Source organism: Triturus cristatus, chromosome 12 (assembly GCF_964204655.1).
Source record: "Triturus cristatus chromosome 12, aTriCri1.1, whole genome shotgun sequence".
NCBI lineage: Eukaryota > Metazoa > Chordata > Amphibia > Caudata > Salamandridae > Triturus > Triturus cristatus.
The window spans coordinates 538,341,817-538,360,943 of NC_140595.1; the positions used below are offsets into that span (position 1 = coordinate 538,341,817).

At 49.5% G+C, this 19,127-nt stretch overlaps 1 protein-coding gene across 2 annotated transcripts in view; it reads left to right on the top strand.

Moving 5' to 3' along the window:
• Positions 1–18,791, top strand: part of HSDL1 (hydroxysteroid dehydrogenase like 1) — a 107,177-nt gene extending 88,386 nt beyond the window's left edge. For both annotated transcript variants that reach the window (XM_085638274.1, XM_085638275.1), the window contains exon 5: positions 17,397–18,791. In XM_085638274.1, the coding sequence (XP_085494400.1) occupies positions 17,397–17,498 (102 nt within the window). In that variant the 3' untranslated portion in view covers positions 17,499–18,791. The remainder of the gene's footprint in view (positions 1–17,396) is intronic.
• The last annotated feature ends 336 nt before the right edge of the window (positions 18,792–19,127 follow it).

Sequence of the window (19,127 nt, forward strand, 5' to 3'; positions counted from 1 at the left end):
AAACCTTTTATGATCATTTTTGTCATTTAAGTCATAGTGTCGTAACATAGACTGAAAGTTAGACCTGCTTAATATCAATTTGTTGCTTCTCCGCTTTAAAATTCCTGTATGCAAATATTCTTTAGCATGCTGTGCACATTGCACACTTCAAGGTGACTGCTGTTTGCCAGGTTCACTTCAAACAGTCTTGGCACTTTATATTCGAGCCCAAAGACTGTGCAAAAAAACAAATATGTGTGTGTCGCAATCCGGAATCTTTCCCAGAGGGAGGCTGGCCAAACCAATGAAAGTTTGTAAGAGAGCGGGATAAAGTTCAGCAAGATTTGTTTTATTCCAAAATTCAATTTGTCAAGGACACAAAAATTAAGTCAACGTCTGTGGTCTTTCAGGGGTCCGAACTCCTGGTTGGAAAAGGTTCCGTCTTCACCAGGTCTTCCTCTGGACTTGGGGTTGGATATTCAGTACGTCACCTCCCCAACGTTGATGGAATGGCGTGGATGGATGGGGATAAAACAACAAAAGAAATAGACCGGAGTGAGTCGCAGGGAAAAACTGCCGTTTCTCTCTCAGGGAAGGGGAGTGAGGGGAGAAGTCACCTTTGACCGGCACCGAGTGAGCCCCGACGTGACCTCCCTCCTCCCTCTATACAACGTCCTTCCCCCTCCCGTGTCCCGTAAGCCCCTGTAGCGTCACCCGTACCTTAGCAAGCCACTCTCCTCCAGGGGGGTGGCTGGGCGAAACGTAGTCCCGTTGGCCTCCCGGCTTGTCGTCTCTGCACGCCACAGCAGTTTTTGCTTCGGTCTCTTCTTTGGCTCCGCTTATTCTCGCTGCTATTCTGCCTCCGCTGTTCCTCTCTGTCCACGCCACAACCTCTCCTGCTACGGGGAAACCCGTTTCAGTCTCCTGAAAGAAGGACGGCCCTCTTGGTTGCGGCCGCTGCTCCTCCGATAGGCCGCTTGGGTATGACGTCGTGGGCCACACCCCCGGGGATTCCGTCTGAGAGATTCCCTTAAAGGGCTCTTGTCCTTCCTGCACAAAGGGTGAAACAACTGGGTCAGAATCGAAGGGCAACAAAGTCCGCAGTTCGTTATCGGACTCGTGACACATGCCCCCCCTTAGGATTCCCCGATCGGGGGAAAGAGGAAACCGGGACAGGTAGTCCGCATTGCCTTGGTCCTTGCCCTTCCGATGTAACACTTCAAAGCGGAAAGGTTGCAGGGCCAGAAACCACCGAAGGACCCTGTCGTTATTCCCCTTGTTCTTTTGGAGCCAGGTGAGAGGGGCATGGTCGGTATAAAGCAAAAAAGAGCGTCCCTCCAAATAGTAACGAAGTTTCTCTACACTCCATTTCAGTGCCAAACACTCCTTTTCTATTGTGGGATAGGCCATTTCCCTGGGAAAAAGTTTCCTGCTGATATACAGAAGGGGACGTTCTAAGCCCTCCCTATCTAGCTGGGAAAGAACAGCCCCTATCCCCACCCCAGAAGCATCCGTTTGGAGTATGAATTGTTTATGGAAGTTTGGAGTGAGAAGTACAGGAGGAGTGGTCAGTGCTGTTTTTAGGGCCCTGAAAGCCTGGAGTTCCTGTTCTGTGGGGTTTTTGATTTGAGCAGCTGTGGAAGATTTTTTTTAGCAAATCAGTGAGGGGGGCTGCTGTTTGCGAAAAATGAGGAATGAATCGTCTATAATTGCCGACCAAACCTAAAAAAGCCCTTATCTCTTTTCTGGTACTGGGAAAGGGAGTGTCTTGGATGGCTCTTACTTTTTCCGCCTGGGGTTCAATCATCCCCTCCCCTAATAGGAATCCTAGGTATTTGACTTTTTGAAAGGCAAATTTGGATTTTTTTGCCTTTGTGAAGGTTAGCTTTCTTTAGCTCTGTGAGGATGGCGAAAAGGTGGGTTTGGTGTTCTTCCCAGGTTTTACTGAATACAACAATGTCGTCTAAATAGGCTGACGAATACCCTAGATGGTTTTTCAGAAGGGTGTCCATGAGTCTTTGAAAGCTAGCCGGGGCGCCATGAAGGCCGAAAGGTAGCACCGTAAAGTGAAAGAGCCCGTCCGGCGTAGAGAAAGCCGTCTTTTCTTGGTCCTTCGGGTGGAGAAGAATCTGCCAGTAGCCTTTTGGTGAGGTCAATGGTGGATATGTAGCGAGCCTCACCCAGGCGTTCAATCAGCTCATCCACCCGAGGAAGGGGGTACCCATCTTGTTTTGAAATGCGGTTTATCGCTCTGAAGTCAATGCAGAAGCGGGTGCTTCCGTCTGGCTTCTGGACGAGGACTATTGGCGAACACCAGTTACTCTGGGAGGGTACTACTACTCCCAGAGCCAACATGTCAGCCACCTCTTTTTGTAGGGCAGCACAACGTGCTTCGGGGACCCGATAGGGTTTCTGTTTAACCACCACTCCCTCAAGGGTGGGTATCGAATGGGTTGCTAAAGATGTTTTTCCTGGCCGGTTGGAAAAGATCTCAGAGAAGGAGAGGAGCAGGGCTCGTAACTCTTCCTTCTCTTTTGTACTGAGTTCGGGGCTAAGGATGGTATCCCCCACTGTGGTTTCTGCAGGCGTGGTGAAAGAGACACTACAGGGTTTCGGTGGAGGCGGACCTAACCACTTTTTAAGGAGACTCACGTGGGTTTTATTGGTGGAGGGGCGGAGCACGTAGGTGGTCCTCCCGACCTTCTACACGACCTCTTAGGGACCCTGCCATTCTTTTCGTAATTTGTGAGAGGAGGGGAGGAGGATTAAAACCCAATCACCTGCTTTAAACTCCCTCCACTTTGTCCCCTTGTCGTATTGTGTCTTATGTCTCGTTTGGGCTTTATCCAACTGCTCGTGGGCCAGGGTTCTTAGCTTGTGAAGTCGTACCTTCACTTGGTTTGCATAGTCCAATAGAGCGTGTGCTTCTGCAACACCTTGTTCTTCCCACGTCTCTTTTGTGATTTCAAGGAGGGTACGAGGGCGCCTTCCGAATAAGAGTTCAAAGGGAGACCCACCCAGGCTTGATTGCACAGTACTCCGGATCACAAAGAGCGCTAACGGAAGAAGCTGATCCCAGTTTCTTCCATCCCCAGACAGGAGCTTCTTTAATGTAAGCTTCAGGTTCCCATTATAACGCTCTACGAGGCCGTCTGTTTGTGGGTGGTATACGGATGTTCTGATGTGCCGTATATCTAGCTGTTTACAGATCTCCCTCATGAGACGGGACACAAAAGGGGTGCCCTGGTCCGTAAGGATTTCCTTCGGAAACCCCATCCTTGAGAATACCTCGATTAACTTCTGGGATATGGAGGTGGTAGTGGCTGTCTTCAGGGGGAATGCTTCAGGATAGCGGGTGGCATAGTCAACGATCATGAGGACATATTGATGGCCTTTGCTGGACTTAGGCAGGGGTCCTATCAGGTCCATCCCTGTACGCTCAAAGGGTCGTCCAATAATAGGCAGGGGTTGTAGGGGTACCTTTGGAGGGGTGTAAGGGTTGCGCTTCTGACACACTTCACACTTCTGGCAATACTTTCTTATTTGAAGATATATGCCAGGCCAGTAGAAGTTGTCTAGGATGGCCTGACTGGTCTTTTCTGCCCCCATATGACCTGCTAACAAGTGGGAGTGGCCGAAGTATAAGACCTGGTCTCTGAAAGTCGTTGGTACTAAAAACTGAGGTGTGGCCCCCTCCTTAGCATTGCGGTACAGAAGCCCGTGCTGTTCTAGAAAGCAAGGATAGGTCTTGTTTTGGGCATTCCTCGTTTCTTGCGCACTCTGCCAGGCATGCTTAAGGGACGCGTCATTTAACTGGGCGGCCCTGAAATTTTTGTCCATTGCCCACGGTTATGAGGTCAGTAAAGCATTGTGTGAATTGTTTGAGGCTGTCTCAGGTTTCATGGCACTAGCAAGGAGGAGGGGAAAAGAGGGATTGTCTACCCCTAAAATAAGTGGCTCGGGAAGAGCAGGGAGAACCCCTACGGTAATGGTGGTGTGGGTGCCTGCCTTGGTGCTTACTGGTAATTGGGCTATGGGATAGACCCGGGTGTCCCCATGCACACACCGTATGCCAACATTTCTCCCTTCTACGATTTGTGAACGAAGGACCACATCACCCCGGGCCACTGAATGCTTACACCCAGAATCCAGGAGGGCTTTTATTTCCCGCTTATTTACAATGAGACTCACGTAATACATGGGTCCCATCTCCTGCGCAAACAGAATAGATCTGGGGGCGTATCTGACATCCATGGGCTCGTCATCTGGTTTATCCTTCTTATTTCATCAGAACCGAGCTATATGGCCCCACTCGCCGCATTCGAAGCACTGAGGGCTGGAGGTGACTGGTGGGTCATATCTCATGGGTTTGGCTTTAGGGGGGTCAGGGTACGTTTTGGCGAGCCTTCTTTCCGGCTTTGTTGGGAGAGGACCTTTGTGTGGTCTTTCGAGTTCTTTGAAAGGTCCTCGGCTTTGGGACCGGGTGAACGAAGTGGCCATTTCGACGGCTTGTTCTATGGTCAGGTTTGCGTGTTGCCGTAGCCACTTTTGAGTACCATAAGGGAGCACTTCCAGATATTGTTCTAGGTATATTTTGTTCATTACTTCATCAATATTGCCTTCTTATGGCTTCAGCCACCGGTCGGCAGCTTCTTTCATCTTATAAAAAAGTGTCTTGGGAGTGTCGCCGGCTGTTCCACGTTCTTCCCTAAATCTAAGGCGGTGGGCCTCGTCATCAACTCCAAGGCGGTCCAGGATGTATTGCTTCACCACCCCGTATACGGCGGTTCCATCCCGATTGAGCCAGGTAAAAGGGCCATCTGTCGCTGGGCCACCCGCTGGCCCTAGCGGCCCGTTCAAAATTAAGAAAAAAGGCTATGGGATCCTCCCCAGGTAAGTACTTTTGTAGTGGGATAACCGTGCCAGGTGGTGCGGGAGTTCTCCCTTGTCCCAGCCCCAGAAGGAGCTGGTTTTGTCCTTCAGCCAGCTTCACCAGGTTGTCCACTTGGGCCTGTATGGCGGTGGTAAATGTTGTCCGGTCCCTTTCTGCTTGACCGGTGTTGGACTTGGCCCTTCTGGCAGGTTCACCCCTGAACTTTTTTGCTTTTTATTGGTGACTTGGTGTGGTGATTTTTCGTTTCTGCGCACTTTCCCTGTGTCCCAGGGTAAAGTGCGTGCGCACTCTGAGTGCATGTGGTGAGATAGGCCTGCCCTCCTATAGGAATGCATGGGGAATGTATGTGTTCCTAGTAGTTCCTGATGCGTGGGGTGTGCAGGCCCGAGTTTGGTATGTGCGGACTCGTGTGATTGAATGCTGCGCGATGATGTGTGCGGCGTGCATGTACCTAGTGTGGAAGTGCCACTTCTAGAAGTGGGCACTTCGGTGTGCAGTGTAAAATGTGTGCCTTGTCGCGTGATTGGCTGGTTGAGGTCATGTGACGGGCTAGGGATTCCCCAGAGTCAGGATGAGTCACCCAGTGGTGAATGGGGAGATCAGCAGCTAGATGGGTGGGAGGAGTACACCTTGGTCCTGAATAGGGCAGGGTTTTCCCCACACAATGCTGGCTCCGCCCCCTGTGGTGCGACTGACAACCCTAGCCCTGCCAGTGAATTGAGTGAGGGGCTGAGCACATCAAGGGTGCTCCCCAACCAGCTGCGACTGGTTTTCCCCCTCACCCTGAACCCAGAACAAAGGGTTTTTACTGTATAAAAATGGGGCTGTGTCCCCACAGAAACTGTTCTCTGCCAGGATCTTACCTGAGGGGGCTGCTGCTGCTGGACCAGAGGACCGCCACTTGGACTACCTCCCTGCCTGGAGGCCCAGTGAGCTGGCTCTGGGTCCAACCTTGCCCCCCACCCCTGCCCTGCTGCATGCAGGGGAAAACTTTGCTGGACTTTATGCTTATTCTCCCCTAAGCGCTGGGAGCGCTTTATTTGGTTTCCTAAAGCGTCTGGGAGCTTTTTATTGTCCTTTAGCGCTGAGAGCGCTTTAACTTTTTATCCTTAGCGCTAGGAGCGCTTTAATTCTGCAAGCCGGTGCCCACCCGGCATTTGCCCCGTTCTTTGACGATCCTGAAGTCCCCTGGCAGGTGCCCACCCTGCCAGGGACATTGTTGTGGCGTTCGTTGGCGGGTGCCTACCCCGCTTATTGAATTATTCCTACGGCGGGTGCCCACCCCGCCGTACATTGCCCTCTTATCGTCAAAAATCACCGCTGCAGCCCGGGCCGGGACAGCCAGGAAGTCAGGCGGGCCTCCGGGACAACCGGAACAGGAAACAGGAGGGCGGGAGCCTACCCCGCCTCCCTCCGACGACTTGCTGCTAATTCCGAGCCCCGGAGCAGGCAGGAGCCTACCCTGCACCCCGGGGCACTCTAGAGGAGAAGCACCGTGTCCCCTCCAGGCGGGAGCCCACCCCGCACTGGATCTTGAAGAGTCCCGGTGAGTGAGGAGGGGGCCCGGGTGTGATATAGGAGCAGCGCGAGGCTCCCATCTGCTAGGGAAGCCCCGCGCCGCCGGTCCGGCTGGGAGAGGCAGCGAGGAGAGGAGTCCTGCCGAGCCCCGGTGAGTAAGGGGGGGACGGGGGTCGCTCCCACGCCAGCGCCTGAGATCTGCCTGAGTCCCCCGAGCGGGACTCCAACGTGTAACGGGGCACTTTGTTCAGAGCGCCCTGCGGCACAACGAAGGGACATTACTGGTTCCAGAGCGCGAGTACGCTCCAACGTGGGGGCATGAATGTTTAGAGCGCGAGGAGCTCCAACTTGGGCATGAATGTTCTCTAGTGCGAGTAGCACTCCAACGACGGGGGCTACATTGGTTTTAGAGCCCAGAGGGGCTCCCACGTTACCGGGCATCATTACTCCAGAGCCCTGAGGCTCCAGCGGGGCCATCAGTAGTTCAGAGTCCAGAGGGAATCCAACGACGGCGCATTGTTTATTTAGAGCCACGAAGGCTCTAGGGGGCATTTCTTGGGGGTAGAGCCCAGAGAGGCCCCCCCCCCGTAACGACGATATTTGTGTTCCAAGGGCACAGTGGTGCCCACGCTCCTTTCCCAGCTGCCCAGCACTTAGTGGGCAGCTGCAACGTTTAGGTTGTGCATTGTGCGCCTGGCTTGCGCAGCCTGCGCAGTCGCGCCCTGACATTATTGGCTATTGGTCATTTCTGCACCCCTGAGAGGCCAGTTGGCCTGGGGACAGTCTTGCTGTGTTGTGCCCTCCCCTAGGGTGCTTGGTGATTTTCATACATGTACTTTTTGCGCCTGCGCAATGCCTTCATGATATTTTTTCCTAAATTGTGTTTACACCTCTGAATGTATTTTATGCATCATGTGTTTATGTGCTTAGACCCCTACAGGTAGAGTGATACTTAGGTGGTTATTTTTCTCCTAGTACAGGTGGTGCTAGTGAGGTCCTGATTCCCTGCGCAGTATTTTCCTAAGGTGGTTAGGGTTGCGTAGGTGGTACTTTCTGGTTACCAGGAGTTACTGATTGTGTGTTATATATGTTATTGTGTGCTATGTTCTAAAGTATTATTCCTAAGTTCTAAGAGTGCTAATTTCGGACAGTGGTCCATGTGGCCCTGTCCCCTGTACATATAATCCCTTGTAAATTCTGCCCGTGCCTGTTGGCACATTGTAAAGTGTGTGTTTTTATCTGATGTGTTGTGTATAATACAAAGGCTATTTTTATAGAATACCTTGTGTGGAGTTTCCTTTGTGGTGGGCCTTGGGTGTTGTTGCTGGGTGCGCGCGCAAACGCTTTACACATCGCCTCAGGGATAAGCCTGTCTGCTCCTGCCAAGCTACCAAGGGGGTGAGCAGGGGTTATCTTTGGCGTGTAACTTCCTTGCCCTGACTAGAGTGGTGGTTTCTGCCTGACCTTGGGTGCAAGCCTTAGCCAACCAGAAATCCCATTTCTAACAACCGGTACTCTGCTCGATAGCCCATTCTAGTCTGGTTTGGCTCTCCTTCAACTGGTAAATGAGGTTCTCCATCTTGTAGCGACGGAGCTATGCCCGCATTCTCCACCACTTTGTCGCAATCCGAAATCTTTCCCAGAGGGAGGCTGGCCAAACCAATGAAAGTTTGTAAGAGAGAGGGATAAAGTTCAGCAAGTTTTGTTTTATTCCAAAATTCAATTTGTCAAGGACACAAAAATTAAGTCAAAGTCTGTGGTCTTTCAGGGGTCCGAACTCCTGGTTGGAAAAGGTTCCGTCTTCACCAGGTCTTCCCCTGGACTTCGGGTTGGATATTCGGTACGTCACCTCCCCAACGTTGATGGAATGGCGTGGGTGGATGGGGATAAAACAACAAAAGAAATAGACCGGAGTGAGTCGCAGGGAATACTGGCGTTTCTCTCTCAGGGAAGGGGAGTGAGAGGAGAAGTCACCATTGACCGGCACCGAGTGAGCCCAGACGTGACCTCCCTCCTCCCTCTATGCAACGTCCTTCCCCCTCCCGTGTCCCGTAAGCCCCTGTAGCGTCGCCCGTATCTTAGTAAGCCACCCTCCTCCAGGGGGGTGGCTGGGCGAAACGTAGTCCCGTTGGCCTCCCGGCTTGTCGTCTCTGCACGCCACAGCAGTACTTGCTTCGGTCTCTTCTTTGGCTCCGCTTATTCTCGCTGCTATTCTGCCTCCGCTGTTCCTCTCTGTCCACGCCACAACCTCTCCTGCTCCGGGGAAACCTGCTTCCGTCTCCTGAAAGAAGGACGGCCCTCTTGGTTGCGGCCGCTGCTCCTCCGATAGGCCGCTTGGGTATGACGTCGTGGGCCACACCCCCGGGGATTCCGCCTGAGAGAATCCCTTAAAGGGCTCTTGTCCTTCCTGCACAAAGGGTGAAACAACTGGGTCAGAATCGAAGGGCAACAAAGTCCGCAGCTCGTTATCGGACTCGTGACAGTGTGCCATGTAGGGGGAACAACAACTTTTTGTCCCTTCCAGTGCCAGAAATGTTGTATAGGAAAACACTTGAAGGGACAAGGACTCAATTTCTTTGGCACCATCTGGTGTTCAGGTATGAGTTAGTCGCAAGGAGAGCCAGTACTTATATGTATATGTTTGGAATTTATGTATCTCGAACCAGCCGAAAGGTAGCGAAGTGTGGAGTGTCCAAGGCAAAGGCAGTGTAAGCTTTTTATAGAAGTTGTAGTTGATTTCTTAGAGTGAAAGTGGACTGTTACTTCATCATGGTGTAGCGTCCTTTAAAGAGGTGTGTCTTCAGCTCTTTCCTAAATTGGAGCAGGGTTGGCGCAGTCCTGATGAAGATGTGGAAGTCATTCCAGGTCCTGAGTGCTTAGAAAGATGTTTCCTTTTTTCTCTTTTTTAATTTCTTTGTCTCTAGTCTGATGCTGCTCTGACTGTGGTGTGCTGGGAGCCATCGGAAATGATGAGCTTGTCAGCAAGCTAGGCAGGGATATTGGTTGTGATAGCTTTGTAGATGATACAGCTGGCTTTGAAGATGGTCAAGGCAAACTAGGGGGGCCAATGGTGTTCCATTGAGATCGGGTGTGGCATTTGAACCAAGATCAGTTTTGACTTAATTTAAGATGATCCCTTTGTCTGGTATCGCTGCATCTTGTGTTGCTGCACCACACCAGTCAGTAAAATTACTGTAGCTTTACGCAGATGCCTTGTTTTCAGATTCTTAAGACTGAAATATGCACTGAAAACCTCTGTGCCATCAGTGGTGATGTTTGCCCTTCATTGAATGGTTTACGAATTGGAATGCAATTTGTGACATGACCTAAGTACTAATACGTCGTATTACACAAATTGTACATTTGCAGATGCTCCCAAAACCAACCTATAGGTAGCCATCAGGTTACTACCCCCTGCAAACAGAGGGATGGACAGAGGGATTTGCCTTCCCGAATATGAGCTCAGCTTTTTTGAAAAAAGAAGCCAGTGTCCATTAAAGGGACCAGTGATGCAAAAAAAAAAAAGGTTTCCTGTAGCGTGTCCACGCCAGCTATGGAGTTGGATGCATAGTCAGTAGCTTGGATGTCAGTAAAGGCATCCTTCCGGTCAACCCGAGCCCCATGGCCCTAAAAGACAGTGGGGCTGGGAGGGCCTACATGACGTACCCGCTGGGAGTTGTGGGTCCCTAGACCGATCTGGGGGCAGCTGTTGCTTCATGCACCCGTTCCGAAAGCATGTAAAATGGCGCCCGCCATCAGCACTGGAGCTTAGGCCAGGCGTTTGCAGTGATCTAGATGTGGGCCACTGGGCTGTCTTCCCCAGCTCCAGACTGGGCGGCCAATTTAGGAAGAGGCACTAGTGAACCGTTGGGAACCATAGGAGAAATTGGAGGGAGTCAGACGATCCTCGGACAGGGGGTCTGGGGCCTGCCAAAGGGGATGCCGCCACTGAAGGCCAGGTCTGGAAGGGAGACCAGCTGGACCTAGAAACCCACACAGCCACGGTCCTAGTGGCCATCCGCGACACTAAGGACTGAATGGAGCAAAGAATAGAGGCAGTGGTGATCGATGGGGCCTACTGAGTGTGAACCACAACAAAATGTTGATGGCAGCTCACCCAGCTCCTGAAGCACCACCCAGACTAATAGTGACCCGACTGCTCAACTTCGGGGACAACATATTGCAACTTGCTCAATCTCATGGGCCCTGGCAGATCGAGGGCAGCCTGGTGAGCATATACCCAGACTATACCACGATGGTGCAGCACCAATGCGAAAACTTCTAGCTGTCAAAAAACACTGGCAGCACCTTAACAAGAAATATGCCCTGCTGTTCCTGGCCCACCTCCCAAGTTTCCGTGGGGAGTGAGCCCCACAAAGGCAGAGGCACAAACAGAGAGAGATAAGTTGGTCACGGAACTGCAGCATGGCCTCCTACAGCCTGACTGAAACTGGTGGGAGCTCCTTGACAGAGACTCGGGTAAGTCAGACAATGGATTGATTGCCACAGGGGGGGGCAGTGAAGACCTGGCCCTCCCGAAGGTCACGCCATGATGGCAGACAAAGTCGCCTGAGACACTGGGGGACGTTAGACAGGCTCTTGTGGTAGTGGGTGGGTGGAGATGAGCTGGTGATACTGTGCTCCAACTAGAGACTGGGGGAGCAGGGCCAGCCATGCTGGATCCCTATTTGAAGAGCTGGACAGGATGGTAGGAACACAAATTTGGGTAGGGGAGGAGACAGGTGCCTTGAGCATTGGGGGTGGGGGGGGTCTTTTATACTTGCAGCACAAGGTGGTTGGAGACAGTTGAGGGGAGCTGCATCAACAAGATTTGGAAACTGGGTAAAGTGGCAGTGGGGACAAGATGAAAATTCACAGACTTCAGTATAGATGGGTTCCCAACCACTATGTAGGGAAACCTTCCTTAGGATTATCTTGTGGAGCATGAATGAGCTCAGAAACAAATTAAAAGGGCGAGTGGTGTTGAAAAACCTGGCACGTCATTCACCGGACCTGGTCCTGTTACAGGAAACACATCTGAAGGGCACCCACTGCAACTTTCTAGGGCAGGCCAGCACAAAACGCTGATACATGCATGCTACTCTACAAAGGTCAGAGGGGCTGGGATCCTGTTGTGTATATCCACACCGTTCCAGATCACAAAGACCTGGAAAGACCCATAGGGGTGTTGGGTAGCGGCTGGGGGCACTTGGCATTGGGAACACCTAATAGTGGCCTCCTGCGAGGCCTGCAGGGGCCCAGACTGGAGGGGATGGGGAAATAGATCAGTGGATGCCCGGAGGGATATCTTCTGGTGGGGCGTGACTTTAATCTGATGCTACATGGGGAGGAGGACCGCATAGTATAGATAAGGGGGGTCTGGTGGCTCAGTGGACTAATGCATCCACTGTAGGGGCCTGTGTTTGACCTCATGGTCACAGGTTCAAATCCCGGCGGCTCCACTCAGCCTTTCATCCGAGGTCGATAAAATGAGTACCACTGAGTTGGGTAACAATAAACATCTGTTATTCAGTGCCAAGATGCCTCCGGGTGAATGTGCGCTTTACAAATACACATGTTATGTTATGTTATTTTATGTTATGTTACAGATGACCCACGGCTCCGTTCCTTCTTGGGGGGGTGCTATGGATGGAGAACATATGGCGTGCTTCGCACCCGGGGTCAGACACGTCTCACTCGAAAGTAGACTACTTCTTGGTGCCTGGGTCCCGACAACACAGATATAGGAAAACAAACTGTCTGGCAAGGGGTGTTTCAGACCACTCCCTAATAGTTAAATAACTGTGGTCACAAGGGTCCCACACAGACTCCAGCTAGCGCTTCAACCCCAGGGAGCTTACAGACTGGAACACCCAAAGCCACAAGACAGAAGTGCGAAGCCACCTCTTAGCACATGTCGTGGGGAAGAAGTTGAACAGACTACGTAAGGATGTGGGCAGCGAAAGGGAATGGACAGTGAGAAAGGCTAGATATGTGGAACCACCAGACCCAGAGAGGTTATGAGCCTGACCTACCTCATGGAGAAATGCAGGCCTCTGTTCCCACAGGAGGCTAGGACACTTAACAGAGCATGGCAGAGAAGACTCTATGAGACAGGGAATAAGGCGGGAAAGATGTCAGTGTGGCTGGTCGAGAAGGAGCAAGGCCAGAGATGGATTTCGGCAGTTCACACGCAATGGGGGGAGTTGGCAGAGACCCCACGGACATAGCCTAGACCTTTACACTAATTCTTAGGGATCTATGTACCTCACGCCTCTCCCGTGAGGCAAGGGAGGACATTTGCAAATTTGTGCATGATGTCCCGCTACCTCGACTAGACAGGCCAGACTTTGTCTAGAGCCCGATCTCACAGAGAGAGAAATTGAAGAGGCCATAGCCCAAATTAAGAGCAGGAAGGTCCCCAGTCCCAATGGCTTCCCCCCTGAATTGTTTAAACATGTAAAAAGCAAGGTGATTAAACCCCTGTATGATCTGTAGTGCGAGGCCCGGATGAGCAGTGAATTCCCTCGGGATCGCCGTCAGGCAAAGATTGTTTTAATCCACAAACCTGGGAAATCTCCTATATGGCAATTTCCCTCCTATGGCCGATATCCTGATATAAGTACTGATAAACTGCCTACTGCCAGTGATGGATAGCATAGTGGCTCCAGACTAATCCAGGTTCATTTTGCAGAAGTCCACGAGGCTTAAGCTATGGTGGCTTTTCGGCTGCCTGGCTCGATGACTCCTTGTGCAGGAACCAGCATTAGTTCTGGCACTGGATGCTGAGAAGGCTTTTTATTCCTTGTAATGGCCCTAGCTGATGGCCCTCTGAGAGCGCGTGACTTTGGCCCCACATACCGGGCATGGGTGCGCCTTCGCTATCACAGGCTTCTGGCAAGGGTGCAGCTGAATGGCATGCTGTCAAATGAATTCAAGCTGGGCAGGGGCGCCTTCCCTAGCTATCCACTCCCCACCATTAATCTTCGTGTTGCAAAGAAGCTGCTGGCAAAGTGGATTCGCCAGGATGTGCAGGAGCACGGCCTATGCTGGGATGGAGATTGGGAGCACATGGTCTTCCTATGCGCAGACTACTTCCTCCTATACATTACAGGCCTCAGCCCCTCCCTTCCAAGGACTTTGAATATTCTACAGAACTTAAGACATTTTTATGGAATAAAAATTAACTGGGAAAGTCCATAGCATACCTGCTGTCTCACTGGACAGGACGGGCCAGATTGCCCGTCCCACTAACTTGGGATATCACTGGGTCACTTGACTGTGGATCTACATGACCACAGACCTCAAACTATTCTATGAAAAGAAAAAAACTGCATGAATTCTGCAGAACTTCCACAGAATTGTGAACCCTGATGACCGACAGACTGGCCCTGGTTACCCACAGTTTCATGCAGTAGCTTTACAGTAAAGGGAGAGTGACGATCCTCCCGGAGCCGACTTCTTCTGTGGTTCCGACCTTGAGACACACAACATGGAAACGAGGCTAGGCAGGCACAATGATGCTAGAGACGCCACTGTGGGGCTTAAGTGCATTGGGAGAGCTACGCGGGATTTTGGGACACGAGCAATGGGACAAGATTGGTATCTCGAAAGTGGGAGACACGGGGTGGCTGGCGTTTGCAGACTAACAGAAGCAATATGACATGCCAGGGGGCAATATTAAGCTAAATGTAGATCGTCTATCCTCATACGATAGATCACCCAGCCCTAAGACATGGGAAGATATGAGCCCATTGAAACACGCAATATCTCAGCTGTACTCCATGATCCTTACCAATAGTCCGGTCCTGCTACGAAAACTGCAAGAAAAATGGGGGAAAGCCTTTTGGAGAAGTTGCCATTCGGGCTGGGTTCAGGGTGATACAAGTGAAACTGATGCACTGGGCATATTTCACACGCATGAGGCTCAATGCCATGAGAGTGTCTGACACGTACAATTGCCCAAGGGGATGTGGTCAATGGGGCATCCTGCTGCACACGCTCTGAGAGTGCCCCAGAGTAAGGGCCTTCTGGACGGGGGTACAATTCTCAGAGGCTGTGGGAGATGCCCTGGAGCTTACCCATTGGCTAGGTTCTAGGGGAGAGGTGACCCTAGACAGATACACACTTCATTTTTACAGTGCAGCACTGGTGATCACATGGCATGATGTGATTAGACATTGGGGGGCATGCAGATTTCGACTTTAAGGGATTGGCTATCTAGCATAGAGTGGTGTAGATTGGCAGAGAAACCAATATTACAGGCGATAGGCTGCCCCGGATTTTGGCGAAGATATGAGACTGAGTGACAGAAATAGAGTGGGAGTGATGGAGGAGGCCCTCCAAGTGCCACTGACTTGGGGAGAGGGGGTAACTTGGAGATCGTGGGGGCTTACAGAGGGCAGGGTTGCCCTCTAAGGATCAAGACCCACAAAGCCCTAATGGAGGAACCTTTATATTCATGGACCTCAGTCTTTTACGGTTTATACTAGTAAAAGTCACTTGAGATATCCTAAATAAAGGTACACTGCAGCTGCCGGGGTTTGGTTTGAACATTTTAATCTTTCGTGTTTGTTTGTGATAAATGGACAATAAAAATATATATATTTTTCTCCTGTCTGGGAGGATGTCGGGTTTAGCGAACAGTGGTCCACTTCCTACTTCCCCTAAAGATGCCATCATGATGCCCAAACGGGAAGATGCCCCTCATGGACACTTTCCCCTTTATCAATCCGATATCACCCCCTTTTAGGTGTTTGTATCTGATCAATGGATTGAGACTAAAGTTGTGGTCACAAACCATTGATACATTCCTCCCTGAGTCGCAGATAGAAAGAGGATACCCATTTCACCTCCCTCCTGTTTGCAATTAGGAAAGAGTTGCAAAACCCTTTCTACAAGTCAAAAACACTTCTAACTCATAAAGGGCTTTTGTAAATAGTGAAAAGGCACACAAACTTTGTGATTTAGCAAATCAGCGGCTGCACAAGATCTAACTACCTTTTTAGGTCGAGCCTAGAGGCAGCGCGCATGCACTGCTCGCTCTGCAAGACTGCTGTAGTAGAGTATGGGAGAGAAGGCGCACCCACTCTACTCCCATATTTTTCATTGGCTTGTGTCATCGTGTTCCGAAAATGCTGTCTTCTGATTCGGTAATAGGCTTGTTAGTCCCTCCTTAGTATGGCCTTGTTTTCATTTGTACCCTCCCATGGCGACTGGCCTTCTACTTCAGTTGTTACATGGAACCTGTTAATTAGTCTGTAAGCACTATTTACTTTACTGAGTTTTTTCTTACTGCAGGCCTGACATGTGCTGCTTCAGCTAAAACCGCTTGTGTTTTTTTAAGATGCACAGCCGCCCCGTAACACAGGCTTTCAATCATTTTAACCCGGCATTATCTTGTGTCTGTTCCAACCCCCCAAGTAAAATGGATTTAGAAATGATTAGCGAATTAAGTCATGTGAATTGCAGGTAACACATAATCCTGTGCTAATGGGCTGAAGCTGACAACAGCACATCTGTGTTACATGTCATCTGGACTAAAGTCACCTGACGGGTTGTTTTCAAAAGCCTGTTTTATCAACAACAACACCACCAATACTACCACCAATACCATCACCATAACTAATACCACCACCACCAATACCTCTACCACCATCAACACCACCAATACCACCACCACTCAATACTACCGCCAATCCCACCACCAAAACTACCACCACCAATACCACCACCACTTTCACCACCAATACCACCACCACCAATACCATCACCAATACTACCACCACCACCAATACCAGCACCACCACCATCAATACCTCCACCACCACCTATACCACCATCACCAATACCACCAACACCACCAATACCAATACCACCACCACCACCACCACTACCGCCACCACCAATACTACCGCCAATCCCACCACCAAAATTACCACCACCAATACCACCACCACCAATACCACCACCACCTATACCACCACCAATACCATCACCACCAATACCACCACCACCAGTAGCAATACCAATACCACCACCATCAATACCATCACCAACACCACCACCACCATTACCGCCACCACCAATACCCCCACTAATACCAATGCCACCACCACCAATACCACTACCACCACCACCACCAACACCAGCACCATCAATACCACCACCCCCAGGACCACCACCTCAGCGCCTCTCACTCACTAGTAATAGCAGGGGCATTGTATGAGGCCGGAGCTGCAGTTCAGTCCATCCCTCCCTCCCTGCCATAAAGCGCATCCCGCCCTGCACCAGGAGGTGAAACCAGGGCCCTACTACAGCTGGAGTGTTTTTAATTAGGCCAAAGATAGCAATGACATTACGCAATGCTACACTGCACACACAAATCGTGGAGAGGGCCAGAAATAGCTCTCCCCTCCCCCCCCCCCCCCCCCCCACACTCTTCCTACTGATCCACGACAGTGTAATCACAGAGCGAAAGGTGTTGGAGCGCTTTGTTAGTGTTTATAGCTCAGATTATATGTAACTCTCATTTCACACTTTGTGTCTGTGTAATTTACAACACTTACACATCTTCACTGCACTATTTATCACTACTTTGAAGACATCGCAGGCCAGTCTCTTCCTCTGATATTTACAATCTAACAAGCGGTCGAGAAAGCCCTTTATTTCAATGCAAGAGGTCTCGCATTTGCGAGAGTTTAAGCTATTAATACTGTAAATTACAATGCCTTTCATTTATGTTTTAAAACCCAAAACATAAATAAAAGGCATTGTCATTTACAATGCCAATAGCTCAAACTCGCGTGAATGCGAGACCTATTGCATTGCAAATGCTTGTTTCACTTGTTTCTATTGGCCCATAGTCTTGCTTTAGATTAAAGTATGTTGCCTTGTAAAAATAACTACAACATGTCCCTGGCTATTATTGTAGATATTGTCTATATTTTCACATTGTAATGCTATTTTTGTGATCTATATATATTTTTTTCTTCTCTTCCTTTAGCTACTTATTCTAAGAAGCATGCCCGAGTGGCTTTTCGTGTGTGGTGCAAACATTTGGAATAATATTTTGCGTAAAGAGGCTTTATCCCGGATCGCCTCCTAGAGTGCTGCAGTAAAGGACATTTACTGAACTGTCTCCAGTGATTCCCCCAGTGTTGTCTTTTCAGGTATTTCATTGTATGTTACTGGCCTGTGGAAACGACCCATATGCGACAGGAGCGGAGTGGAGTGCGGAAAGGATCCGGTGAGACGGTTCCAGAGTGGAATGCAATAGTCTTCGGGGCACCCCGCGCCGAGCCAGATAGTTTAACAACTTTCAACACCTAGGAAGAAAAAAACACACACATAACCGCAACGCGCGATTGGGATTTCCATCCTTTTAAAATCTGCACAAGAACAGCAGTTTAAGTAGAACCCTGGCCTTCAACTATCTCAGTGACACTTATTTTTAGTTTCTGGAATCTGATGTAATGAATGCACAGGTGTTTTTTCTTCAACCGAGAAGAAAGCCATGATTTGACAGGGACGTTGTTATTACGGCAAATGGACATTGGCACAAATTTCATGAGAAAACCTTCCTCTTGATATTAAAACCTGGACGTGAGGCTTGCTTTAAATGTACGGAGTGACTCTACCTGCGTTGAAAACAGATTGATTGTAGCCATAAATAATATATGTGCAAACAGAATGACTATTGCTTTAGGCTGTGACGATAATTTTGTTAACATAAACAATACATAACTGGCATTTTTTGAATGCAGTGGCCTCTTCTGCTTTGACAGAATGTTAGTGGGAGAGGGCTCTGTTATTCTGAATGTCACGTCCAGCTTCATGATCGTTGTATCATCTGCTTTAGGGCTCAAAAATACGTCCCCAGGCACCACAATGTTGGTAAATTACCTACATAGTATCTTGGAGTTAGGAAGTGAGCTAGCCATGATATATTGTCTCAGTCATTGTAGAGGTTTCTTAGTCTTGACTGATTTTATTTTTTTTTCCTTCAAAAAATGTCCTGATGTAGTTGTTACTAAAAGTTAGACTAAATCACAGTTTTTGGCTGACCATCAAAAGTATTCTATAGGCTGGAACATAGCAGCTGAGCAGCCAGCTTATTTGGATCAGCTCAAGAATCAAAAGTGGCAGTGGACGGCAACCGACCCTGGCAGTAGTCAGTCAGTCAGTCAGAGAATGCTTTATTCGAATTTCATTCATAAAAGCAGAATACAATTACAATAATCAATTACATACAATAAATTAAAATAAGATTAAATTTCAATCAAGAGATCAATACAAAACATACTTCAGCAGATTTCTGACTTAATAATGACCCTAAGTAAAACATTCTGTTCTATTAACAATGGATGTTGTTTGTTTAAAAACAAGAAAAGAAGAAAAATAGAATACGTTTAAAAACATAATACACGGAATAGAATGCAGAAAAATAACATGGGAGAGAATAGTCAAAAGACTAGCAGTCTCTCCCTAATCAAGAGAATAGTCAAACGACTAGCAGTCTCTGTCTAATCGACCACGCCCATCCTAAATATTTTGCAGTGGCTACAGAAATCCAAGTCAATGTACTGGTGCATATGATGCGCAGAGCTACGGTACTGCTAGTTGTTCCTAGATTTTTACACATCGGAGACAGCCAGTTACGCCTTGGTGCCGCATAGAGTTTGCAAGCAAATAAAAAATGTCCGATGGTTTCTTTGTTAGTACCACAAACAGGACA